This window comes from Crinia signifera, chromosome 1, assembly GCF_055691185.1.
Source record: "Crinia signifera chromosome 1, ASM5569118v1, whole genome shotgun sequence".
In the NCBI taxonomy this organism is placed as follows: Eukaryota; Metazoa; Chordata; class Amphibia; order Anura; family Myobatrachidae; genus Crinia; species Crinia signifera.
This window is the reverse complement of record NC_139217.1, coordinates 250717922-250737549: the sequence shown is the minus strand read 5'-3', so window position 1 is coordinate 250737549 and position 19628 is coordinate 250717922. Positions and strand designations below refer to the sequence as shown.

Below are 19628 nucleotides of genomic sequence, written 5' to 3'. Positions count from 1 at the left end.
TGATTATCAAGGGTACAGTAAAAAGCAACTATGGTATAAATGAATAGCAAGAGCAGGAGAAAGGATTGTAGAAAAACATTTATTTTAACAAAAACGAGCATTAGAAAGTATAAAAAATTACAATATCATTTAATTGGCTGGCCGGAAGTGGGATTCCGGAGCTCAGAGGAACGCATAGAGCTTCCGGAACATGGTATGTTTCCTGTGCATGGAACGCGCACCGTTTCCGGGTGGCAGAATTCTGTTATTGCCCACCCGCCGCGGCTACATTGAGAACCCAAGTTAAATAGGTTACTTAATTATGTGCGGCAGAGTATTTCTCTGGCCGAGCGACCGGAAGTGCTGATTCCGCCATTTTGGATTCTCACAACAGCACTGATTTATCCAGGGGAAGTGCCCTTATTTTTTGCCAGCAATTAGAAGAGAGGGGATTCTGGGATATGTACAATATAGATAAAAAATAAAGTAAGTATAAATAGACAAATAAGAAAGAAATAAGGGTACTTATATGTTAGTTGGGCGCACGTTACGTAGCTTGTGTAGTGGTGTATTGAGAATACCAATACACCACTATGCTGGCTACGTAAACTACATAACTTATGCAAATGATGTAAGTTACGCAAATTACGTAACTGGAGCCCTGCTAACACATAAAGGATCATATGGCCACTATCCACGTCATAACCCCAGTGTCCACTTGGGCGTGGAGATAATTTTAGAATTTGCACTCGTCACACTTTCTAAAATTGACTCCACGCCCACCTGGACACTGGGGATAGGACGTGGATAGTGGCCATATGATTGTGTTGTATGTGTAGTGTGTGCATGATACTTACCATCCAACTTGTCAGCCATCTGCGGCCCAGTTTATTCACTGACTTTTATCTGCGAGCGGGCAAAAAAATCATTTTATGCTCCATGATCACCGAATGATTTTGCGCCCACATGCGAGGGGATGTGGGTATTCGCATGGTGGGAGGAGCTGACGTTCGCTCGGGCAACGGCCAGCATTTACCTGCTCAGTAGGCAGCAAAAATACGCCGCTCAGCAGTCTGTGACTGACACATTTTATCCTGGGAAGTGCTTCCTGTTTTCTACTGCATTCCAGACACAACAGGTATTCAGTTACAGACGCATAACATTGCATATAAATGCAATGTTCAAGTCTCACTGTAGATGTCAGTCATGAGCCTCCCAAATCTGTAGCTGTGGCTTTGAGTTGTGAAACATTATTTGCACACAAACACAGGTTGCCATCCAGCTCTGATTGTTAGACCACAGGGAGGGACAAAAGAAACCCAGAAGCTAAGCACTTAGGACAGCAAGTTGTATGATCTAATTGAATGCAAGTAAAAATACTTTTCCTCTACAGTACTCAAGCATTTAAATGCATTTAATAATCCAACATGCAATAATTCTGCATCTGAAGACATAAGCGAACTCAAGAAAATAGGGTAAATTAAATCTCTGGAATTGAAACTAAGAAGCAGAGCAGCGAACTTGTCTCATATTTTCAACATGACAGACTTTTTACGTTGTCCGAGTTGCAATATGACATTTAGATCTTCTTTGTTACTGGAAAAGCACAGAGAGAAATTCTGTATCGGTGGAAACATTGGAAGAGTGAGGGAAACACAGACACCTCAGGAAATGGTAACTAATCCGTTTTGTACGTTTTCTGTTAGTTCTTTTATTGATTTGGCTTTGCTAGGATTTCTATATGAGTATGGTAAAATTATCTATTTGTATGCATTGTCCCAGTGTTACAACCTTTTGGATTTTTTTTTTAATCTGCAAAGTATTTGAAGTGATTAGTCTAGATTTTTTGTGGTATTTGTACTTATTTGAAAATGTGCATTTACAATAGTAGCTTAGCAATAATCCTACTGCTATATACAACAAATTAAATTAAGCTTTTTTTGTTTTCTTTCTGCATTATTTGCAATTTTATTTTTATAACCAATTTACCAATCTATATGATAAAAGGCTAATGGGGCCTACACATGTTGAGATTTGCTGAGTATTCTGAGTGATGCTAGATCGCTCAGAGTGCTCAGTAAGATCACTCAGCGCATATCGATGTGTCAGCGCTGTGCTGAGTGATCTGTCATTGCAAATGTTCTCATTGTTCTCGCACGGGTATAGTAGGGATAAGAGCGGGCAGGGGTGTCCCCATGAAAACACTGTGCATCCCCTGGGGCCGCAGGCAGGCCAATGCCTGCACCGGGTGGGCGGCTGAAGTCACAAGTCGTCAGCTCCCGCCCCCACTTTGGAGGACTCCGACGGAAATAAAAGTCAGTGTAGACTGACTTTTTTTTTCCGAAGGGGAGAGAAATCATTCCATGGTTGGTGACCACACAATGGTTTCTCTCCCCTTTGGTCGCAAGCGAGGGGATGTGTTCGCGTACATCCCCTCACATGGTGCCAAGGGGATTTGGCGGCAGGGGGATAGGGCATTCGGCCAAGCGAGGTTAAGCTACTCCCTAAGCAGCGAACGACAGCCGCATAGCGAGCGGTACTGAATCAGGCACTATGTGCCCCTATATGCTGCACTACATCACAGCACTACATTTCCTCTTGCAATACATTTCCTCACCACATCACTACACTGCCGTACACACCTGTATACACTGCACTACATGCCCCTCTATGCTACACCACATTGCAACACTACATGCCCCTATACATAACACCACATCACTACACTGCGCGCCCCTATGCACCACATAACTCTACCACATGCCCATATATGCTACACCACATCACTACATCACTTTATGTACATTGTGCTGCAACGCCAGCTGGTCAGCCTAAAGCCAAAGTCTCCTTCACAAGTATTAGATCCTACATTCCAGTTGTATAACCTTCATTACATGCACATGGGCAATATGACTGGCGAGTCCCTGAGCGTTCATACACCTGTGTTTAGCAGCATTACAAGTGGAGCTACGTTTATTAGCCTAGGGCACCAGAGACCTTTAATCAGGCCAGTAAAGTAACTACAAACAGTGAAGGTGATGAAAATGCTATGGAGCTTGGGGGCTTGTCGACCCCCTGCACCTTTTTTAAATGTTTGTGTGGTGCTCTCTACGGCGTTGCCTAGCAACGGACGCCGTCGCCCGCACAATTAGGGCTGCATTAGGTGGACCTGTAGCATCCAGCCCACCATTGGCTAATGGAAGTGGGGATGGACGCCCACTTCCTATTTAACGGCTCCAGCCCCTCACAGCCCCGCCGGTGATAGTCCCTGTGACAGTGGTTCCTGCCTGTTCTCTGTCTCGGCTCCAGGGAATATCTGTTTGGAGTTCCCTGCAGTTTCTTGTGCGGTGCTTTCTCTCCTAGTATCTGTGAGTACCCCTTTTAGGGGCAGTCTTATTTCTTGTATTGCTGACCCGTTCTGGGATTCTTATTGTTTTCTGACCTTACCCAGTTGCTCGCTGGGAAGTGCCTTCAGCTTTTCGCTGTAGCCTTATTTGCCTAGTTCTGAGGCCGTGCCCCCGGCACTTTATTCTGTGTTTAGTGTAGTGTTCGTACTGTTTGTTGTGTGATTTTGCGTGGTGTACTTTTTCTGTGTATGCGACTCGGTCGCTGGTGGTTGGCGACTAGGTCGCTGGCGCTTAGCAGCGTAGTTAGTTAGGCAAGTTGCCTTTTTGTTAATTTACAGTCAGATCCCCTAGCCAGTTTTCCTTTTGGCTGTACCCTTAGGAGGTCCCGGTTCCTTGTCACATCATAACTCCTGGCTGCACCGGAGTTAGGGCGGGCTTAACTCGCCCTTCCAAACGTGGCGGCTAAAGGCGAAGCCTAGTTCAGCAGGAACCGGTTACCTAACTTTGGGGGCCAACAGAGGCAGAGTAGGGTCTCGCTGTGGCTGTTCTAAACAGCAGTCCCGGCTACGGGTTCACTCCCGACAAAACCATAACACTGTGCTGCCATTCTGTTTCTCCCCCTTTCATTGGCGGGTGAAGGAGCATAAGAAGAGACCTGTCACTGCGGCGGGCGAGAGCAGCAGGAAGTTTAGCGGCTGCTGGCACTGAGGAAAAGACCAGTCAATGCGGCAGCATGTCACCTCACCCCCTCTCACCAGGCTTCTGGCACCAAAGAGAAGACCAGTTATTGTGGCGGTGAGAGCAGCAGGAGCCCATTGACTGCAGAAGCCCAAGAGGAGACGTCACTGCGGCCGTGGGATCAGCAGGAGGCCCAGTGGCTGCCAAAGCCGTGAACTTAAGACCCACCAATGCTAGGGAAAACAAGACTTAACTCCTCATCCCCCTGTCACGTCACCCCAAATCACCTTGCCCCTGTCACCTCCCCACTTCTGTCCCCTGTCACCTCACCACCTCTTGGCTTCCAGTTCCCTAACCCCCTCTCATGTCAACCCTTGTTACTTCGCCCCCATTACCTCACCCCCCATCACCTAACCCCCTCTCTCCTTGCCCCGTCACCTCATCCAGTATCGCCCCCCAGTCACCTCAACCAGTATCGCCCCCCATCATCTCACCCCCTCTCATCTGCCTCCTCTCTCCCTACGCCTGTCTCTTTCACCCTGTCTCTCCCCTGCTGTTTCCCCCTGCTCTATATCTCTCTCCCCTTGCCCCCTCTGTCTTCTATTTCTCTCTTCCCCCTGCCCCCTCTATTTCTCTCAAACCTCATTCCTTCTCTGTCTCGCCTATCTCTTTATCTCTCTCCTGGCCCTAGTCTCTCTTTGTCCTCTGCCTCTCTCTCCTCCCCACTTTTTTCTCATGCTGTAACCAACAGGTGGCCTAGCATCTGCCAGCGCCAAACAGGGAACCTGTTGCAGCAGCAGGAGGCCTAGCAGCTGCTGGAGCTGAAGAGGACACATCACTTTGGCGGTAGGAGCAGGAGGCTGCTGGCATCGGTGAACGTGTGACCCACCAGTGCTTGGGAGAATGAGACATGCATCCTTAACTCCCCGTTACCTCTTCCCTCCTCATCATACCATTACTTCACCACCTTTTGCCCCCCACACCACCACCACCTCACCCACGCTCTCTCAGTCACCGCAACCTCTATCCCCCCACCGTGTTTCCTTCCTTTTTTTTCGCTTTCTCCCTGACCCCATTTCTCTTTTTCTCCCACCCCTGTCTCGATCACCCTCTCTGCCCTGCTGTCTCTCCTCTTTTTCTCTCCCTCTACTCTATATATCTCTACCCCTCTCTCCTTTCTTTATCTCTCCCCTGCTCCTTCTTCCTGCCCCCTCTCTCACCCCTCCATCTTTATCTCTCTGCCCCTAGTTTCTCTATCTTCTTTCACTCTCCTCCCCACCGCTTTTCCTCTCTTCTCCCCCCCCCCCCCCCCTCCTTCCCATTTCTATCTGGCACTGTACCTCTCCCTTCCTGACTCCGTCTCTAACCTCTTCTTTCACTCCCTAACACACATTTTTTAAAGTTCTCTTTCCCGGACAATCCCTTTCTCTCCCTGACACTGTCACTTTCTCTTGCTCCAATCTTTCTCTATTTTTTTGTGACATTGGGGGTTATTCTTATTCATTCGGCCCCATTCGCATGGAGGATCACTGTGTGTCTGCACATGCGCATGTGCATTTCTGCGCATGTGCAGACAAAGGGTGCGTGCACCCACTGCGAACATTCTGCTTACCGGGTGCATGCACCCTACAAGGGGGGAGGAGAAGGGCGTGGGGCGCCAGGCAGCCCCACTACCATATGGGAATGCCAGGCGTTCTCATGGTAATGAGGCGGGTGCAGAGGCCTGGAAACTGATCACCGTATGTCAGCTGCCCGCCCATATCCATCCCAGCGTACACGCATATGGAAGTGACTTGAAAGTCACTTTTAGATGTGTGTACCTTCCACATGTTTCGATGGTCGGCGACCATCGAAAGATGTGGGAGATTACCCGCGGCATACGAATGGATGTTTATGCTAAACATCCATTCGCAGCCAGGGAGGGGGGGGGGCAGACATTCAGCGGGTGAGGTTTGGTGGGCTTGCAGGACTTGCAAATTTTTCTATGTGGCCCACAAAGTTCTAGTTACACACTACAGTGATTTTTCAGGCGATTTTTTTTATCAATCAGATGATAATTGGACGATATTTACCGGAAATTGGCGGATTGCGATCCGATGTGCGCTGCCGCGGATCTTTAGCTGGATCTTTTGAGCTAACATGCTGCAGGGAAGATCAGAAGATGCTGCTAAAGATCTGTGGGACATGGTTATTCGTGCATTTGAGTATTTGGGAGTTGGGGCGTTCAAGTGTTTGGGTGCTTTCGGCTTTGCTCGGGTGCTCAGGCGCGTTTGGATGCTTGAAAATTTGCGCACTTGGGTGTGTTGCGTTTGTGCTCTTGGGAATTTGGGCACATTCACAAGTTTGGGTGCATTCATGTGTTTGAGTGTGTTCATATGCTTTGGTGCATTTGTGCTCTTGGGCGAGTTTCGGCGCTCAGGGATTCAGGTGTTCGGGATGAATTCGGTAGGTCATGGATTTGGTTATTTGGCGCGTTTGCACACTCAGGTGTTTGGGCGCATTTGGTGAAGTTCAGGAGCATTCAGTATTTGGGAGCTTGGACGTGTTTGGCCACGATCATGTAATCGGGTGTGCTAGGTGTTCGGGCGCTCGGGTATTCGTGTTTTCGATCGCGTTCAGGCGAGTTCAAATGCTCGGCTGATTGGGTACGTTAGGGTGTTCTGGTGCATTCGGACGCTCAGCTGTTTAAGCGTGTTCGGATATTTGGGTACACTTCAGTGCTCGGGTATTGGGGCACTCAGGGTTGTTTGGGCTCTCAGATGATTGACTGGGGAAGCTGCAGATGGGTGGCTGTGTGCAGTCAACAAAATGAGTGACGTGTGTATAAGGGAGTGACAATAGTGCACACCTACATGTCAGAGGCATGCACGGAATCTTCTGGGGGAGCCAGCAGCTCAGCCTGGAAATTTTCTGGGCATGCTATCAGTTGGGATAAGATTTTTTTTAAATCTTAAACTAAATCTTTGTACAAAATGTTTTGTCCAGGACTGATGTCGATTTTAAGGGAAATCTTAAGCTAAATCTTTCTAGTGTATGGGCACATCAGGCTCCTGTCATTTCAAAAATGACAGGAGCGGATTGGCGAGTTGTTTATCACTGTCCCACGTTATCACTATCTGAAGCTTGGTGAATCTGACTCATTTTGTAGAGCGCAAAGGAGGGAGTCAGCCTGCTTTGGCACAGATTCCTACTGGTACTGCAAAACCTTAACAGATCCTGATAAACTGTTGCTATTTACATATTCAAACCGCATAGCCTCATGTTTATTTTTATGTTCCCTGGATGCAATTCTAGCCCCATCTCACCCTGGACTTATTGTATGAAGCAAAACAAAGTCTAGGAATATGGTGTATGCCTCATATGTTCCATTAACATATCCCTTATTACAGGTTGAGTATCCCTTATCCAAAATGCTCTGGAACAGAAGAATTTTGGATAACGGATTTTTCCATATTTTGGAATATTTTTATATTTGAAAGAGGTATCTTGCATTTATGATATATAAGCACATCTAACAAATAAAATGCACACAAATATATTTCATTTGTGCATGAAACAAGGTTTTAAAAAATGAAACAAAGTTTGTGTACAATCTCAGACACTGAATTTGAATGCCAAGCAATCATGTCATTGCAAATATTTAGAGCCAGTTACATGTTATTTTCCCAGTAGTGCCAGTTACAGACAGTGGCGGCTCTTACCAGTATGGAGGAGGGCGGAGTAAAAAAGTTGAAATTGAGATATTCAAAATCGGCTCGTGTGGAAAAGTTGTGACTTGACCTGAATAAGAAACTTGCAAAAGCATTTTGATCTGAGTCAACATCTTCTGTTCTGGCAATAGACCTAAAGTTTCGCTTTTTAGATGAAAATAACAAAATGTATGAAAAAGCTCTGATCTAGTTTAAATTATGTCAGGATGTCTTAAGCCGGCGACCATATTGCCAGTGATGGGAGTGTGCCCCGGGCAATAAATCGCCAGGTGCACGCTCCCGTTTTCTGCCCCATTCTAATCGCTGGAGCTTGCTCCTGCGACCAGCTGATTACCTCTACGGCACCGCCGGCTGAGGTTCCTTTTCATCAGCGACCATCTCTGGTCGCTGATGAAAATGGGACACTGAGCATATATGGCTCAGCCATATATTGCTAGCAATATATCTCCCCCGTATGTACGGGGCTTTAGAGTGGTTCATTAATATACTTTAGCATAGTAAGAAAGAGTACGAGCTTGTCCTAGTGCAAAGTGACTGACTTTGGTGGGAGAAAAAATCCCTGACAATTGACCCATTTTCATGGTCACAATTGTGAATATTGTGTGTTTTTTCCTGAACGTGTTTTTTTTTTTTTTTTGAGAGGATGCTCTATAATTGTAGTGACCAAGAAAAAAAACTTGGGCCAAAAAATCAGGGTAAACCCCCTTTGTTTTTCCTTAATAGAATAATGCACACCTGTGTCTTCTAATGTCCAACAAACACTTTACTGAATGCTACATTAAGGGTGTTATTCTAGTTCACTCTTTCAGACAAAATCCTTCTTAAGCCCCGTACACAAGGGGGAGATATATTGCTCAGCCATATACTGCTAGCAATATATTGTTTAGTGTCCCCTTTTCATCAGCGATCAGAGATGGTCGCTGATGAAAAGGAACGTCAGTCGGCGGTGCCGCAGAGGTAATCAGCTGCGACCAGCGATTAGAATGGGGCAGAAAACAGGAGCACGCACCCGGCGATTTATCGCCGGGGCACACTCCCTTCGTGTGTACACAGCTTTAGATGGACAAACCCATGTGCACTGCAGGTGGGGCAAATGTTATTTGGGCAGAGAGAATTAGATTTGGGTGGGGTTTTACTTCAAAGTGAGATCTATATTGCAGTTTAAAAATAAAGCAACCAGTATTTACCCTTCACATAAACAAAATAACTCACCCAAATCTAATTCTCTCTGCACATTTTACATCTGCCCCCTGCAGTGCACATGGTTTTGTCCATCTAAGAAGGATTTTGTCAGAAAGAGTGAACTAGAATAAGGCCCCTTGTTCAGTAAACAATACACTCTGTTCTTTAGGGATGCAGTCAAAATCCCGACAAGCACAAAATCCCAACAAGGTCAAAATACCGACATATAGAATGTACATGTGAAACAGTCAACATGACTTTCTGTCGACAGGTCACAAGGTCGACATGGGTTTTTTTTTTTCCAGTTTTTTTGACCCGAATATATATTATATCATGCCCTACCATCCACTAGGGCGTGGTGGGAGAATAAAATAGTGTGCCGAGCGATGCGAGGGGCTGCGGTTCACTTCCAACTGTGTCCGTGTCGACATTCGGGTAAAAAAACGGTACTTATGTATTACCTGGGCTCCCATGTTAAATGCACCCCATTTTTTCATACCCCTACTATCCAACATACGCATGGAGTTGATTTTATATAGTGTGGCGAGCGCAGCGAGCCACCGTGCCCGAAGCATGGCGAGCTCCGCGAGGGGACGCGGTCTCATAAGAAAAAGGGAGCCCAGATAAGTACCAAAAAAACTGTAAAAAAAAACCATGTCCACATCGCGGACCTGTCGACAGAAAGTCATGTTGACTGTTTCACCTGTACATTCTATATGTCAGTATTTTGACCTTGTCGGGATTTTGACCGTCGGGGTTTCATACCGAATCCATTTTTTTAGGTGCAGTATTTTAAACACTTTTGTTTATTGTCTTTACACATGAAATGGTCTGAAAAACAGTTTTTGCATCCCCTATGCTGGGAACATGATTGGGCTGCATTACAGCATATAATTATGCAAAATATTAGCCATTAAGTGCATTATGCTGTAATAAACACATAAATCTAATGTTTAGAAAAATAAAATCAAGAACTTTGATTAAAAAATAACAGGTTTCAAAGATGTTGTACATACAGTATTATCTTCTTCTTGTTTTTTTATGTTGTGTTTTTAGTTAGTTTTATACAAACCACTTTGTTTGATGTTCACTTTATTAGACTGTTAAATTGGGTCAATAAGCACATAAAAAGGAAATAAAGTATCGCTAATCAATCCTGCCTAGTAATTAACACAGTAATTGGTATATAATTTATGTACTGCTTGAAACCACTGATATAATGAATAACTCTCAATAGCATATCCAGTACAATATGGGGTCAATCCTATAATTGCTGAAAGGTGTGAGATGCCGTTCGGGTGCCGTTTAAATGCTGAAAACAGCACCCAAATGAAGTCTCTCGCACGCTTCACAGGGCCAAATTCACTTAAAAGTGCTCACGCCCCTATGGAGGTGCGAGCACTTTTAAGCAAATTCAGCTCGCTGTAAAGTGCACACGCGAATATATCCGCACGCAATAATAGGATCGATGCCTTTGTTATTATTTTCAATACACACAATATATCTGATTTTAGAATTATGGCTTGAAAGTTGCTGTGTCAAATTTTTGCATAGAATATGGGTGTGGTGTGACTTGTCTACAGTGACCATGTTGACATTCAGTATGTCTTCATGGATATGTCGACATGATGAACTGTCAACAAACCATCCCTGGTTGAATAGTGGTCTCTTACCATTTCTCATTGGCAGTTCCAGCTTCTTAGTAGACCTGTAATACTCTTGCTGTCACGCCTGGGGTCTGAGTCAATGTGACGAAGGCCTCATGCGTAGACTCGGACCGATGAATGAATCGGGGAGGCTGGATTAGACCCTTGTACATAAATTGTACTGTAGTGCACCCAGAGGCAGGATGAGCAGGAAGCAGGCAGGAATAAAAGTACAATCAGTTTTATTGAAACAGATGATAACAAGGAAGATTGTACTTGGCAACAATGTTCCCTCTAATTTTACGAAGGCTGTGTGCGGCTAAAGATTTTGGCTGTGCAACTTTGGAAGGAAATTTTAATTTTTGTGCGTCACATATATAAAACTGGAAAATGACGTTCAGCATTTGTGTTAACTTAACTTCAAAATTATATTAAACTGTTAAACATTCAAAACACAGCACACAATTTAGTTAATGGGTGAAACACACATTAATTTAGTCCACAACTGCAAAAAAGGACCACTGCTGCTTTGTGCGCTCTGTTATAATGTCTGTGCGCACACTCGTCGAGTTGTGTGCGCGCGCACGAGCGCACAGCTTAGAGGGAACACTGCTTGGCAACTGGCAGAGAGTAACAGGAATGGTACACAATGACTATGACAAAGAAGATGATAAAGATGCAGTACAGCGCACTGATGAAGTTCATAAGCGCTATAAGCTGATAACCACACTGAGGGCAAAGTACGTTATTTGGGGTTGTCTGGGAATACTGATGACTTGGATCGATGGTTATAAAATCGATGACCGGAATGATGGTTAAAAAAAATCCATGACTGTATCGATGGTTAGAACATCGATGACAGGATCGATGTTTAGAACATCATCAGGAATGATGGCTGGAACATCAAACGTGGAACAATGGTCAGAACATCAACAGGAACGATGGCTGGAACATCGAATGCAGAACAATGGTTAGAACATCGAATGTGGAATGAGTTATCAAGGATTTTTATCTCCTGCCAAAGTCAGTAACTTTGCACTAGGACAAGCTCGTACTCTTTTTACTATGCTTAATTATATTAATGAACCACTCTAAGACATCCTGACATAATTTTAACTAGATCGGATCTTCTTTATATGTTTCATTATTTTCACCTAAAATGTGAAACTTTAGGTCTCTTGCCAGAACAGAAGATGTTGACTCCGATCAAAATGCTTTTGCACATACTTTTTGTACTAGCTTTACATTGTTTCGCATCGCATTGCATGCACAAGGCATGCAATGCGATACGATGTGTACTTTAAAAGTACAGAACGGACGCCCAGAATGGAGCGTGTATGGGCTCCTTAAAGCTCAACCACACTTCACCTCTGACGCCGGGCAAGCTGGCCAGTGGCTAGGGACTTGTAACGTGGCAGTGTCAGGGTCCAGCTGGACGTATTGAGGTAATGTACATCTGGGCATGACTTGTAAGCTGTGGAGTAACATGCTACTGAATGGTCAAACTAGAACCAGATATTGAAAAAATTGCATCCACTCATCAAGCTCAAGGCAGCCATTAACAATACCGAGGCGTTCACGCTATAGGCGTTGTAGGTACAAAGTACATAATTGTATTTGGTAAAGAGTTACAAATATTTTACTGTCTTGACAATTATACTGTATTTATACATGATTTGGAATTACTGGTCTACTCTTTTACTTATTTATATGTTTAAAAGAGGTTGAAAATTAAAGGTTGTCTCCTATGAATACAATTTGAAATTCTGATGGCCTTAGGTCTGAGTTATCAAAATAGTGGTTAGACTTAAACAGGCTATGCGCTCACCTTTGACATGTCAGCTAACAAAAACGTCCCACCTTGTGAGTGGGGGGGGGGGGGTACGAAATATAGCTAGGTAGTTAGTAGGCTGGAAAAGGTTGAGAAGCACTGTTCAAGAGGATAATTAATGGTGTACTCCACCATGGAATCAGCCTCTGTGTTTCTGTATGTGTGAAAGAGAAAGATGTAGTTTCAAATTACAGATTATATTTTACCACAATTTACCCTTTCTCTTTTGAAGTGCTCATGCCCTTCATTTGGCAATGTATGGCTGTTGCCAAGGTGATCGGACACACTTCATAGTTATGCCTTCCCATGCCAGAGAAGAAGAGATGGTGGGTAGTGTGTTGACATAGTAAAAGTACCGTAAGAGTGTTTTATCGCTATATGCATCCCAAGAGGGTAACCCAACAACTGCAAATGCACCTGTTTCTAGGGGTGTGACCTGCAGGTATATGCCCCCTTGTTCAAGTAGCTAAATGATGATGACATCCACTGTCTGCACCGGATCACCACATGCATCTAAGACACATCCAGTTCTACACACATATAGCAAAATGCTATCAGCCAGGTATCCTGAACACAATTTATTTAATAACTCCATTATAATAGAAGCATAAGGGCGGTTTCACACATTCCGGCTCCTGCCGGGCGGCGAAAACCTGTAAGGCCAGGAAGCCGTGCAGCACACAGTAGTTTATCATGGAGGGGATGGCCACAGCCCGGCAGCCGTCCCATCCAGTGGCGGGGTCCGGCTGCAACCGGACGTGGCCGTCCCGTGCGAATGGACACAATAGTGTCCATTCACAACTACTGTGCATGGCACGCCTTCCTGGCCGTGCGGGATTTCGCCGTCCGGCAGGAGCCGGACAGTGTGAAATAGCCCTAACGCTGCTCCTCTTAGTCTACTGGTCTACTGAGCCGGTAGCCACTAGATGGGGCCTGACGGAGGTCTGGTCGGGGGCACACACCCAAACACAGACACACTTTATCTTGACTGAGCCCCGGGTGACAAGTAAAATATGATTGCTAATGTGTTTGGGAAGGGGATCGCTGCAGATTTGTTTATTAGTATGGGGTTACAATTTTATATTTGCATTTTGGGTACTGCTTTCCTAGCACGGCGCCCGTCTCATTGATTGTATGCCTTAAGTTTAAGGTACTTAAGGCATACAATCAACGCGATGGACCTGATTTTGTAATCTCATGGATCTTATGCATCCATAAGTTGATTTTATATAGTGTGGCGAGCGCAGCGAGCCACCGAGCCCCAAGCATGGCGAGCGGACGCGGACTACTTTACATGTATTCCGCGTCCCCTCGCGGGGCTCGCTGCGCTCGCCACACTATATAAAATCAACTCCACGCCAACGTGGATAGTGAGGGTATGAAAAGGTCGGAGGACGCGTACCGCTGCGCTCGCCACGCTTCGGGTTGGCGTCAATAGTGGGGTGGCGTTAACAATGGGGGGGGGGGCATTTCACCCATCAGGGGGGTTAGCAATTAAAATTGGGGTTTTGGGGCCTTTTTACATTGATTCCAATGTAAAAATCTCGTCGATTGCATCATCTCATGCATCTTATGCCGCACAAACACATAAGATGCATGAGATGCTTGAGATATCAGCCCGACACATACACTCTAGATCATGGGCGCTGTGCTAGGAAAGCAGTATCGCATTTTGTTTACTTTGATTTTATCACGCTCCAACAACTTACAGACATGGCCACTTTCATCTTACCCATAAACAGGTCTTGAGTGTGATTTTGATACAATTGTGACTACAGTATATTATATTGTGCATATCGTCGTATCCACATTTTCTATAGATCGTGTGAGTGACTTTACGCATGCATCCACGAACAAGCACACATATTGCTACAAACTGGGTGCAATCACAGGTTATCTGAATGGTCACATCTGTACATTTACTGTAATGTGTACATATTCTTAGAATAGATGGTCGACACCTTAGAAAGGTCGACATGGCTTAGGTCAGGGACAAAATATCAATAGGCAGACGTATGAAAGGTCGACGTGAGTTTTTCACTTTTTTTCAGCACAGGTGTTGTTTCATACTTAACTATCCAGGTGGACATAGAGGGAGAATGGTGAGCGGTACACTGGTACATAGACAGCAAAACCCTGAAAAACTCATATCGACCCTTTTCATGTTTACCTTTTCTATGTCAACCTATTGCTTATGTTGAGCTTTTGTCCCTGTCGAAAATGTAGAATTTTTAAGGTGTCGAACTATGGCCTGTCTACCAATATTGAGTGTCAACCTTAATTGGGTCGACCCCACGACCCATAGCAGTATAGATTCTGTTCCCTGTTCTTATCATCAATTCTATTTTTGTTAATTATTAGTATGCAAGACCTAAATGAGCCTGTCTATTCCAAATATGATTTATAGGAGATGACTATGGCTGGTAGCAGTGGCATAACTACCAAGGGTCCAGAGCCTGACTTCTACAAAGAATGCATTTACAGAAACACAAGATCATTTCCTGCCACACTCATTTGATGTCTTTTTTTCTCTGAATTAGGTTAACAAACTGAAACAGTCCAGGAGAAGTAACAGAGGGCAAATGCAGCACCATGATATCAAGCAAATAAATGATCATAAAATGACATTGCCAGAATACATGTTGGCTTCAAGAGAGAAAACTGATTTAGACAAAGTAAGCACACAGAATGACATACTTCCCTGCATATATCAAGGCAAAATCTGAGCACAATAAGACCTTTCACATAAGATCTCTAGTTAGTGCCTTAAGGCCATACACTGATCCGATTAGAGCCGATTTCGACGAATTGTGCTGTCCGACCACCCAACCAGGGATCTTCCTCCCTGTGGTGAGCCAGGCGCATGCAATCCATCACAACAAATTGTGGATGGCCCCAAGTGGCTCACGGGGTATCAAGTGGCCGTACACTGCTACGAGACAATGCAGTATAAATTAGAGATGTGCAGGCTCTGATTTAATCTGATTTCAAAGCAGGATCTTATTGGCTATCAACAACGGTCATCTGATTTGGGATAGCCAATAAGACCCTGCTTTGAAATCAGAGTAAATCAGAACCTGCACATCTCTAGTATAAATCTAGTCGTCGTTCGTGTTCTCTCTGTTGAGAACATGGGCAGTGACAGATTGCTCACCACATAGCTCCTGTCGCCCCGTGTGTAGACTCCATTAGACATCAAGATCGGAGGGAAAAAAGAAATGTGGAAACTCTTAATCTGGGTCTAGATGTGAGGCCCACACACTGAATCTAATTAATCTGCCAGCTGCTTGTTCTTTCTCAGCAGTGAGTTCCATTTCTCCTCACTGTCACTTCTACTGGGAGGATGGGTGGCAGTGCTGAGCCTACATGACATCCCAGAACCACCTCCATGCCTCCTCTCTATTTCAGTCTGTGAGGAAAGACATAGCAGGCCGGAAATGTTACACTCACCAGGGAGTGTTGATGCACCCTAGCAGGGTTTTCCTGGGGTATGCCTGGAGTGTGAAGGAACAGGTGAAAGGGAAGGACCACTATGGATACCGGACAGCAGGTCTTCAGCCGAGGGGCCTCTGGACGTCTTCTGGGTAGCCACCCAGGTCTAAGTCCACAGAGCACACAAGCGAGCCTTCTTGCCAATAACCCAATTTTCCATAAGACTGTATACGTCTACGGGTACTTGTATGCCGCCTGGTCTTACGTCGGCAAGTGGCAGTGTGGACTTAACCCCAAGGGCCCCGGGCAGCTTCCAGTAGGGAGCAGCAAGCTTGGAACTACACTGCCTACAATAACTAACCTAAAACTAAATGACAGGACTTAGAGACAAGAAGGGGTACAAGAAGCAAGGACTGGGATACATAAACTCTGAGGTGCAATGACTAATAACAAGAATAAATGCAAATACAGGAAAACAAGACACGGACTAACAGTGATAACTAAGGTATATACATACACTGAATAGTATGGCCTAATGCCCCGGTCTAAGCACAGGCCCTAACTGTGAAGCTAACTTCACACAGCTAATAAGGAATGTCTGCTAATCTCCCTGCCATAAAAAAGTATAACAAAAAGCTAGATAGTACTTGCTTTGCAGGGGAAAGGGAAAAAGCGGCCTGGAGGTAGCCAGAGGTAACTTCCTGGTATTCAGTTATCAAGGGATAAACCAGCAGGACCGGATTCAGGAATCAAACGATAACCAGCAAAGTGAGAGCAGTCTCCAAACACTTCTATAACCGACGTTGGAGCAGCCCAAATGAATCCCTTATAAAGGCTGCTTCCTGTGTGTCCACCCCTGATTAGTAACAGGGATCAGCTGCATGCTGCCACAGGTGTACTGGCTAATTACCTCCCTGCTGATGCCTAGCTTCCCTGTCACCTAGGCAACCGCTGAGGAAGAGGTGCTGCTGGCAGGGAGAGACGCGCTGAGCATCTAGCAACTGTTGCCGTGACGCCGTACCGGACCAGAAGTTCGGGACCGGTAGTGATGCGTCATCCCGGCTGCTTAGCCACGGACGGGACCAGCGCTGCAGGACCCGGCTGCGCCAGGCAAGCGCCGCTAATGCGGCCTCTAACAGAAAAGCAGATATGTGCTTGCAGTGTACATAAATAAAAAGCATACATTGGGGCTTTGATGGTGAATACCCATCTGCTATGTCTGGGGGTGTTTGCAACCATACCAGGCAGTGTATTATCTGTCTGTCACAAAAGATACAGGGCCAGATGCACTAAGCTTCAAAAGTGATAAAATGGAGAGTGATAAACAGCCAGCCAATCAGCTCCTGCCTGACACAACCTGTGACATAGCAGGTAGGAGCTGATTGGCTGGCTGTTTATTACTCTCCATTTTATAACTTTTGAAGCTTATGAGCCCCACACACAGCACGATAATCAGGCATTTTCTGAGCAATTTTAACAAATCACTCAGAAAATGCCTGAAAACGCATGTAAATCGCTGTGTGTATAGCCCACACAGCAATTTACATGTGCTCCCCTGCCGTTGTGAATCTGCCCAAGATTCAGAACGGACCTGCTGGATATTTCAGAGCAGTCGCTCAGAAAGCTCCTGCTCATCTCCCGCATATGTGGCCACGGGCAGATGAGCAGGGCTTTTCTGAGCTGAAGACGCCGCCATCAAGCACTGAAGTGAGTACCTGCCTCCTGTCCGCCGCGCCCGCCCTCTTCAGTCAGCTGCAAGAGTGAGAGGACGCTACGCTGAACTCCAGACTGGGTAAGTATTTTTTTTGTCCCCACTGTGCCACCAACGATTAAAAGTTAGCTTTTTTGGGGGCCTGGCACAAATCTATGCATATGTAGGGCCCTTTAGTGCATCTGGCCCACAACCAGTTAGATACACATCATTGGTGGATGCAGAAAGAGAATCCCTCTGCTTCCCTGCACCCTCCCACAGAATCTACCATGCTGAACACTTTTAATCAGTCAGCACGCTGGACCCCTCACCCAGCAGCTGCAGATATGAGCAGCCACTGGGGAGATGTAAAATAATTCACCATCAGCCCACTAGTGTACTTGGTTACTGTTAACATGGGCGTCAGCCAGGGCTGCCGATAGGGGGAGTGGGTCCCAGCCTCTGGAATGGCCTGGGCAGCTCATTTTGCCCACCACAAACACCCCCCCCCCCCCCATTGCGGCCACTTTTTTGAATATATATTTAGATATATGTTCTTCACCCAATTCACTCATAACCCCCCAATTTCTGCGACATTTCTAGAATAATAAATGGAAGTTAAGTGGTACACATAAATATTAAATAATAAGACAGATGGTATTTGGAGAGGATTTGCAGGTTCACACAGAAGACAAAAATGTGGAGGCCTTATAGCAAAAAGAAAGCTCTGTCCTGGTAGAGTGATGTTAAAATAAAATTCCATTTAGTTTTGTAACAATTGTTCCAATTTTAGATGAATGAAAATGCTCGACTGCAACCAAAAGTCATTGATAATGAAACACAACTGCGTTATCTTGCCGACTCTCATACCAAGCAAATCAATGAAATTATGTCCCAGAATAAAGTTTTGGAGAAACAAAGAGATGGTATGTCAACTGATTTATTTTTTCTTTATTTGCGATATATTTTATACTAGCTTATAAAGCCTTTTAGGCAAATTTATATATTTATTTATTAACAGTTTCTTATATAGCGCACACATATTCCGCAGCGCTTTACAGAGAATATTTGAACATTCACATCAGTCTCTGCTCCAGTGGAGCTTACAATCTATATTTCCTATCACATGTACATGCACACACAGACATTCTAGGGTCAATTTGTTTGGAGCCAATTAGCCTACCAGTATATTTTTGGATTGTCAGAGGAAACCGGAGTACCCGGGGGAAACCCACGCAAGCACGGGGAGAATATACAAACTCTGCACAATTAGAGACATTCAAACCCATGACCTCAGTGCTGTGAGGCAGTAATGCTAACCATTACACCACCTGTACTGGCCCAATATACTAATTACCCTTTATGTTCTAGGCCTCCAAACACTGGATGATTTACCTGCAATTTGGGTTCCTTTCCTGTAATTGCAGCAATCAATCACAGGAAAATAACCCAAATTGCAGGTGATTGACACGGGGTCTGATGCAATGCGCAGTCCAGTGCGCATCCCACCGGACCCTCCGTGTCGCCCCTGCTGCAGAAACAATCTCTCTGATTCTTCTGAGCTGGGCTGGCTAGGCTGCGATCGTATCCGATATATCTCATGCGTTCCTGCCAGATAGAACTATGTGCAACTTCTCCAGTGAGAGAAGTGTCCACAGTGTATGGGGGCCTGTAAAGTAATGAAGTGTTTGTTCAAGGGCAACAGAAGTACAATGCACCAGATAACACACTGACAAAGAGGGTCCATTCAAAATCTGCTAGAGTTAAGCCGATTTTGGTCAGATTTCAGCCAGATCAGTCGGATCTGGCCGAAATCGGACCAAAATCGGCTAGTTTTGATGTCCCCTCAGATCCGATGCGCGGTCCCGTGCGCATCGGATCTGCGTCGGGTGGTCGGACCTGCTGCACGTCCGACCACCCGACTTGGGACCTAGTGGGGCGGCGCGGCGGTAGAGGGAGCAGGGGGGGCTGGGGACGCTGCGGGGGACACAGGCGACATAGAGCCGGGCAGGGGGAGCCGGTGGGAGCTGTCAGTACTAAATAAAAAAAAAAGCCCATACAATGAATGGGCGGCCTGTGATTGGCTGAGCGCTCTCTCAGCCAGTCAGCAATTGGCTGAGAGAGCGCTCAGCC

At 45.5% G+C, this 19628-nt stretch overlaps 1 protein-coding gene across 1 annotated transcript in view; it reads left to right on the top strand.

Annotated features, from left to right (window-relative positions):
- Positions 1 to 1292: 1292 nt before the first annotated feature.
- The window catches only part of LOC146027720 (coiled-coil domain-containing protein 17-like), a 58270-nt gene continuing 39934 nt past the window's right edge, over positions 1293 to 19628 (top strand). Inside the window, exons 1-3 of the mRNA XM_083158278.1 lie at positions 1293 to 1653; positions 14914 to 15048; positions 18289 to 18421. Coding sequence (XP_083014404.1) covers positions 1519 to 1653; positions 14914 to 15048; positions 18289 to 18421 — 403 coding nt within the window. The 5' untranslated portion in view covers positions 1293 to 1518. The remainder of the gene's footprint in view (positions 1654 to 14913; positions 15049 to 18288; positions 18422 to 19628) is intronic.